We start from the raw sequence: 8,212 nt of genomic DNA, 5'->3' as shown, positions 1-8,212 counted from the left end.
AAAGTAGGAAGTTTAGTAGCTCACTGCTGGAAATAATGGGCTGAGTTTCAATCAGTGCTCAGCTTCAATCAGCTTACTCAGTTCATGTTTTGCATAAGCAAGGATACAGTCCAGGGCTGGGTCTTTTAATACTAAATAAGAGAAATGGAGTTGGTTCCTCTTGAAGGCTTTGAGCCTTCATGTCTTTCACATGGAAAATGTTTATGGAAGTCAGTAGGTATTTTCAGTACCAGAGGAATGCCGGGTTATGTCCAAAATCTGTTACTGACTAGATTATCAGAATGAATGTATACAATGTTATATTGCATCCAAACATCACATTTAATTCCCCAGTTTTTACACCTTACTGTGTGCAGTGCTTGCAGCTCTGAATAATGTTCTTATTTGGTTAGATTTATATACACAGTAAAAAGGGAAGTAACTGCAGCTGTACTGCTGTCAGCTACAGAGCACGGCGCACAAATTGTAGGAATTCACAGTGTGGGCTCTGCACAGAGCTAAGCAATTCTTTAAAATACCATGAATAATTCTAGAACACACTGCAGGATCCAGCTCTCTGAACTGCATTCAAACAGATTTCTGACTTCTTTTGGAAGCGTGATTGGTGTACGTGTGTCAGTGCGGGTCAGGCTGTTTGAGAAGGAAGAGTTGCGTACATGTTGAATCTCAAACTGCATCAGAGTCATGGTGGATAATGAATGGGCAGGTTCTAGTCTCTTATGACACAGGTACTGGGCTTGGTATTTTACAGGGTGTGAGAAACCAGTGATGACAACCTTCAGAAAGTGGCAAACTGCTCAGAAACAGTAGCAGACTTTGAAACAGCTGCAGAAATCCCATGAGGTCCTTTCTTTATGTGGGGCTGTGCAAAGAAATTGTTTTGTCTTAGCAGCTCCCTCAGCACATCAATAAACTTTGCAAAGTAAGTTTGCTTTTTCTTTGTTCTCGTTACTGTTCACCCACCAAATGCTTGTGTTTTATTTGATCTTGCAGGTAAGTGCCATTACTCTGAATTGTTGCTGCTGCTATGAGTCTGCATGCCACAGCAAACCAACAGAGAAAATGCTTCACCCTAGCTTTATTAGTCATCCATGTTTAAAAAAGGAAAAAGAATAGGACAAAGAGGAGAAATGAGGAAAATTTATGTATACTAAGCGTTTTTCCTCTGTAAATCCTAATGAAAAAAAAATAGTTCAGTCCCTAAATCGTTTCCCACTTATTATAGTTTGTGAATTATTCTGAAACAAGTCCAGATCCTTAGCTGGAGTAAATCTGTATGCCTGCATCGGCCCAGGAGAGGCCTGCTGCTTTACACCAGCTGCCATCTGACCTACAGTAATGCGTAGTGGCATTCTGAGTGAGGTATTTAGTTTGAACATGGTGTCTCAAAAAGCTGATGTTGTGATGTTAGGATAGCTGCTAGGACAACTGCATGGTACTGTCCAAGTAACTTATTCAGATGGTCCGTGCAGTAGTTCAGGGCACTATTTGGAGTAGGAAAATGGCAAGATCTAAACTGGAAAAGACACGGCAGCGGTGCTTCGCGCCGCCTGATGTTCCTGAGCGCCTGCCTCAGGAAGTCCAGCCACGCGGCGCCTTGAGGCAGCGGTGGCTGGGCGGGGAGAGCAGGTGTCCCGCACGGTGCCGGGCCTCTGGCGGGTGTGTCCCGCCAGCTCCCGGCCCCCCGCCATCACGGCAGCTCTGCGGGGCGGCAGCCCGCGGACGGCAACCCGCGGACGGCAACGACGCCCTCGCCCCGCGCGGCGGCCCCGCGGCAGGCCCTAAGATGGCGCCCGGCAGGGCGAGAACAGGCGCTGGGGCCGCGCGGGAGGAGATTCGGGGCCCGCCCCGTTCCCTGGGCGACGGCGACGCCGAGCCCGGGCACCATGGCGGAGGCGGCGGCGGAGGCAGGCAGCCCGCCGGGACAGGTACCGCGCCGCACCGGGGCTCTCGTCGCCCCGGGCCTTCCCGTTGCCTTCTAGCCCGCCGGGCAGGGTGCGAGGCGCTGAGGTGGGGCAGCCCACCCTTCCCCAAGTGGTCCTCCCTCGCCTTGCCTCCTTCACGTTTTCTTTTTCTGTTCTTTGCTCTTTTAATTGAATTTTATTTTAAATGCCTTCATTAAGCTTCTGAACACTTAAAAAGAAAGGGTGGGTGTTAAAAATCCTTTTTGAGGATCAAAGGAAAACAGTGTGAGGATTTATTCCTGCGTGACCTTTTCACAAAAGAGCGTGTAGGGAAGAGAAAGTCACCTGCTCAGTGGAGCAGCTCCCCTGTCAAAAACCCACAGAGGGCTGTGAAAACCCACAAACTTCCAAAACTTGTGGAGGGCTTCAGAAATCCGTAGGCCCATCCTTCCTGGGGAAAACCACCGCCAGCCATTCCATGTCCTCATCCTGGCCTAGCTCAGCGGTAGCTCCCCCTTCTTCTGCAGCTTCTGTTGGGGTTTGTAATTGTTGAAAATACGTATTTTCATACCAACAGTGTGTCCCAGTAGTTGCAGACTCTTGTTTTCAGGCGTATGGCTCTATTGGCTTTTTCATGGTTTTAGAGAGATCTGAATTTTTGGCTGTTAATGCAAAGGGGCATGGTTTCCCTCCCATCTTGCTTCCAGCAACATCATAAGATGTATTCCTCACCCTTTGTTTCCTTAGGTAGCCAGAGTGCTACCACAGATCTAAATTCACATCATTCTCCTCAATATTTGCTCCTTTTCATATCTTTGTCTGCATTATTATTATTATTTATTGCGGTTTTTGACTTAGTTGGCGGAGGTGTGATTTCTGACACAGGTACCTCACCTGGTATCAGGAGTCTGAGAACACAAGGTATTCCTCCCAAGAACACATGAGGTGTTGCTTCAGCTCAAAGTTTCTCTCTCGAGTCTGTCTATAAAGCTGTAGTAACCTTGAGGTCGTTTTCTTGAGGTGGAACTTTGTTGTCTCAGATGGCAGAGAAGTTACTGTGGCTGTTGCTGAAGAGGTTAATTGCTTTCAGCCACTGTAGGTTTGCATCTGTTGGCAAAAAGCTACCGTAACAATTACCGGTACAAAAAAATAGGTTTACTTAAATAAATCCTCCTCTATGTAAAATGTGTTAGTACATGTTTTAATGCTTTATGAGATATATGTAAGCATTTTTCACAGTATACTTCTTACTACTGTTATTATTGGTAAATATTACGGTTCTTGGGAAGAGCATAACAAGGGGGTAATGCAGTCAGTCAGATCCTAGTGAAAGGGCACAAGGTGTACTGTATGGGAAAGGACAGGCTGTCAGAATATATTGTACGTCTATTTGAAATGTAGCACTGAAATTTTTGTCTTTATTACTTCATGGCTTTATAAAAGGATTCTTTATAGGATTTTTTTCATGTGTTTTCTGTTCCTTACATATTGAAGTTTGTTTTATACATGATAGCTTACCTTAGTGATAATTCCTACTATCCCTTATGATTTAATTGTATTGCAAACCCTGTGGAATTGTACTTTTTTTTTTTTTATTGTATAAGTCTCCAGTTTTGGCTGAGGCTGGCATGTTCAATATATAAGCCATAGAGAACATGGTATTCTGCCACTCTTTATTTTCTCTTAAATCTTGAGAAAAATTCCTCTTAAATTAAAATACTTTTATAATTGCTCAGACTTGTAGTTACTTTCAGCAGAAAGCATGTCGCAAAACCTGAATCCTGTTCTTAGCAAGTCTTGCTGCTGCTTTATTTTTAAACTTTTTTTTTTTTCTATTAAGTAGTCTGCAGCAGTGAAAACATGAGTAAAGTCTAAAGCCATTTGGTACATTTGGTCACCCATATGTCTTGATGCTTGGATGGTGTGTATTTTTTTAAATATATTTTGTTATTAAGAGGATACCATCAGCTTCTGTTGTTCATAATAGTCCTCGTGGTCCTCTGAATGCTTTCCTCACATAAAGGTTTTATTTTTCGCATTTGGCATATCTGCATGTTTTGCTTTTGAATGTAATTGAAATCAGTGTGCTATTCTTGTGTATTTCCTTATGTGTTTAACAACAAAAGAAATACTGTGACTAAAAATAACAACTATTGATTTTAACTTCCTATTGTGGGAGCAGACAAGTGGGGCTTCCCCCCCCCCCCCCCCCCCCCCCCCCGTTTCTGCCTTAACTATTTAGGTAGACAGCTTCAAGATTTTCTGCTTCTGCTGAAGTATTTGACAGCTTGATAACAAAATTCATATAATAATACAAATAACAGCCTGTGTTGCTATTTTTTTCATTCCCATTTTGATTAAAGTTGTAACTGATACGCGACACTGTTTCAGGATACATCTGTACTGCTGTCAGCAGTATTGCTCAGAGCGAGGTAGCTGAGCCAGCTTTAAATGAACTAGTTCAGTACTGGAAACTATCTAGCTGTGGCAGCAGAGTTTAGTCCAGTCTCATTTCCCTGATGGAGTGAGGAGTATCTCAGGTTCCTTACGCTTCAGGTATTTGCTATAATTTGAGAGGACTGGCAAGCCATTCCTTTGTGAATATACTTTTGAAAGTCATGATTTTGCAAAAGCATGCTGTTGCATTTTCAAACAAGTGCAAATAAGTGGCATCTTCAGCCAGAGCAGAGGTCTCAACCAAAAGGACAAGCTTATTTCCTTTCAGAAACAGTGGTGCTAATTTCCATTTTTGTGTTTCAAGGTTTTGCCACTCTGGAAAGTCCCTCACTAAAACTGCAGACAGTGGGGCATCTTTTCTAGCCATTTTTTTTTCTTTTTTGTTTTTGTTTTAGAGTTCTTCCCCACCCCAAATGCAAAACTTTTTGCAGCTTGCAATTTATCACTCTTCTGTTATTATTTTCTGTTTCACAGTGATTTGTAAACATTGGCTGAGAGATTCAAGGAGGATCTTGTTCTTTTGTTTTAGAATATCTGATTTGGTATTTCGATTGGATGCTGTTGACAAGGGGTGCCCAAAGCATTTGGAGTGACATACTGAATAGCCAGAAACACATTATGCATTCAGAATAGCTACAAATTATTTGAAGGAAAATAAAACATAAAGGAACAAATAATTCCCTTGTAGTAGTCTATTTTTAAATAGGTTAAGTCTATTGCTTTACAGTGTATGTTGGTAGAGGTTTTTTTTTCCCCACAGCACATGAGGATAGTATTACCAGAATTAAATCACTTCGGATTACCTCAGTCAGTTACAGTTGTTAACAGTAAGAGGAAAGATAAATTCTCTGACAGCAGTGAACATGCAAAAAACAACTTCCCTTTGATTTTTCAGTGGTGGTTAAAGACTGCAATCAAAAGACAAAAAAGTATTTTATCAAAAGAATGATAAACTTTCAGCAGGGCTCTGCCCAACCAGAAATTTTCCACAAATACAGGATCATGTAGAGGGCTCATGGACTTTCAGTACCTTTTAAATTACAAAACCATTTATAATTTTAAAAATTAATGTTCTAAATTACGTGCTTTCTCTCCCATAGTTACTCATCAGTCATTTTGAACTGTATTTCATATTATCTAATACCTGCACTTATTGTGGACAGCAGTGCCACAAATTCATCCTTATCAAAACAGTAAAAAATAAAAAATAAAACTTGGGCAGAGGATGAGCTTGCTGCTGGGAATAAAGTTACAGACAGTAGGTGATGAAATGGTGTTCTAAGGTAGGCTTTCACCTTGCCATGTAAACTGTCAAATTTTGACGTGCAGATTATGGAGCTTTATCTGCAATACTGAGTTGCAATAGCTTGAGTGTCTCTTAAGTTTAAACTTCAAACTTTAGTTGGTTAAAGAGTGTGCTTCTAATTCCAATGGATCTTTTATTGTGTTGAAAGAGATTATAGGAGACCGAGTGCAAAGCACCTGGAGTTATTTTTAAATATTTTTTTGTTATCTTACATAGCTTGTATATTGTTATAATACAACACTATATACTAAGGCTTCAGCAATTTTTCCTAGAGGTCCTTCTTGCTATTTGTAATTCCGAGAATGAGATGAGCCTTAGCATCAGCATACTAAGTGTGCTGGGCCTGTCAATACTGGGTAGGTGAGAAAGCTTCATGCTGTAGTAAGCCAGCTACATACTGTAGGCAGGAGAAAATGACTTTTTGGTCAAGCTTTTTCTGATATGATGAATGTGGCCTGATACCTTTCAAGAAGTGGTGAGGAATTAGTTTGGATAGATTCTGGAAATTCAGTGGTTTTTTTTTCCATATTTTTCAACTTTTTGCCTACTAACTTTTTCCATAGAGCACAAGATGTAGGAAGCGGGAGGAAAAAAAAAAAAAAGGCTTTTGGTGCACCTGTACTTCTGCATGGGGCTCCCGCCGTGGTCTTGAATGATGGAGGAGTAGAGTGCAGGGATTGGGAAGGTTTTCCTCCTTGCTCAATCTTCCAGTCCCCTTGTCCCCTCTGTGCTACACCTGGCTTGTAACTGCAGGAGAGAAACTGGAAGATAGCTTGATGAGAACAAAAGTGCTATGCCTTAAACTTCCTTAAGCTTTTCTTTTTATATCAGTGCCAATTTCTTCATCAGATATCGATAAAGTCCATCACGGTGATTCTTGGGAAATGTTAACATTGTTATCAGTAAGGTGTTATCAAATGACCAGTCATTTGCCATTTATATAATGGTGCGAAAAGCCATAGTAAAGTATCCCACGTATTGGACATTGTGAGAGAAAGGGATGAGCTGGTATTAATTCAACTTCCAAAGCATCACTATCAGTTAAAGAATAACTGATATTATGAGTTCAGCTCTCACTACTTCTAAAAAATCCATTTTTTGATGTATCTGTAATACTGCTGGTCACTGCAGGAAAGCATTCATATTTTTCCTAATTATTCAAAACTGTCTCTCAATAACTGTATAATGTTCCTTTGTTGAGCTACTCATTCATGTTTTCCTAGTTGGGGCATGCAGCTTCGATTATAGCAATATTACTGACTGTAGGGGTATTGCTTTTAATTATGCATGAAGTATTCCTAATACAACCAAAAGCAGACTAATGCCATGGTCCTAACTGTCTGAAGAAAGCCTTCAAGTACTTCATTCCTCTTGTTCTGATAAGGCAGTGTGTCTAAGGCTAACTTCATTGCAGTTGGGAACAATAATTTTTAATACTAAAGTGCATGTGTAAAAGTACTCTGGCATGTAATTAGAGAGAAAAAACTAGTTGTCCACTAAATGTGATGTTTGTTGCTCTCATTCGTGTTTCATCAGTCTTTGATGCAATTCAGCTTGTCCTAGTTTTAAGTATATTTTGCAGTTTGGCAGCAGCAGGGGGAGTAGTGTAGCTTTATTTGGGGGCTCTCCTTGACCAGTGCTAGATTTAGTTGATGATCAATTAGCCCAGAACAATGCTGTTCAGTCTAAATTCATCTATGTTATGAAATCTTCCACTTCTTTTTCAAAATGAGCTAGAAATGTTATTCTACGCACTTCATCTTGGTGTGCCTCTATAAAACCCCACGAATGTAAAGATATACTTGATATGAGTGTTGGGTTTTACTCAGATTTCTAAGCAACTTTCAGGTAGGGTACAAACCCTTACCCCCTGTTCTTTGAGCTTAATGATCCAGATAGATTTTCATTTACATAGTTGTCCACCTATGTAGACTCTAACAGCCCAGCTTGGGTACAAGGGTTTGGTGAAAATTTATTTTACATATCAGTTCCTTTTTAAAACTTTGTAAAATGCTTTTGGGTAGTTTCCCTTTTATATAATGCACAGATCTCAGCAGGGCTCAGTTAAAATTGATAAAATGATGCTATACATAGTTTTGACCTTTGCTGGGATTGCGTCTGAACATAATTGGCTCATCTGAACTAACTACTGATAACCATTATCAGCGACACCTCATTTTAACAGCATAGAGATTGTCCAATAGATAGATGTCAAATGTAATTTTGAGTAACTTTACAGATAATGATTTTATAATGTGCTTTGACACCTCAATTCATTGCCTAAATATTCTAAAGTAAAACAGTTATTTTTTTTCCAGTGTTTTATATGTTTCATAGCTTTTTCTTAATGGACACACTAAATAAAGTATCATCAAATGTTCTTACTTTTTGTAAGATGATTGCATAGCTTTTCAAGCTCAGTTTGTTATTCCTTCATAACATGTACACCATCGTATTTCCTGAAAGGAACTGCCTTTTGTGTATTATTGCAAATACACAGACCTTCCCTGAAACAGTAGGGTCGGATTTTTTTTATATGTACCTT

At 40.3% G+C, this 8,212-nt stretch overlaps 1 protein-coding gene across 17 annotated transcripts in view; it reads left to right on the top strand.

Annotated features, from left to right (window-relative positions):
* The first annotated feature begins 1,630 nt into the window (after window positions 1-1,630).
* CABCOCO1 (ciliary associated calcium binding coiled-coil 1) overlaps window positions 1,631-8,212 on the top strand; it is a 94,309-nt gene continuing 87,727 nt past the window's right edge. For 9 of the 17 annotated variants that reach the window (XM_067001072.1, XM_067001070.1, XM_067001068.1 and 6 more), the window contains exon 1: window positions 2,318-2,442. In XM_067001072.1, coding sequence (XP_066857173.1) covers window positions 2,383-2,442 — 60 coding nt within the window. In that variant the 5' untranslated portion in view covers window positions 2,318-2,382. Of the gene's footprint in view, window positions 1,929-2,317; window positions 2,443-8,212 lie in introns of those variants that run through there. The other 8 variants (XM_067001077.1, XM_067001076.1, XM_067001075.1 and 5 more) reach the window with 6 other exon arrangements.

The sequence above is a fragment of the Anser cygnoides genome, chromosome 7, assembly GCF_040182565.1.
Source record: "Anser cygnoides isolate HZ-2024a breed goose chromosome 7, Taihu_goose_T2T_genome, whole genome shotgun sequence".
NCBI classification, from domain to species: domain Eukaryota; kingdom Metazoa; phylum Chordata; class Aves; order Anseriformes; family Anatidae; genus Anser; species Anser cygnoides.
The sequence above is the reverse complement of the archived record's forward strand: the minus strand, read 5'-3'. Positions and strand labels throughout refer to the sequence as shown.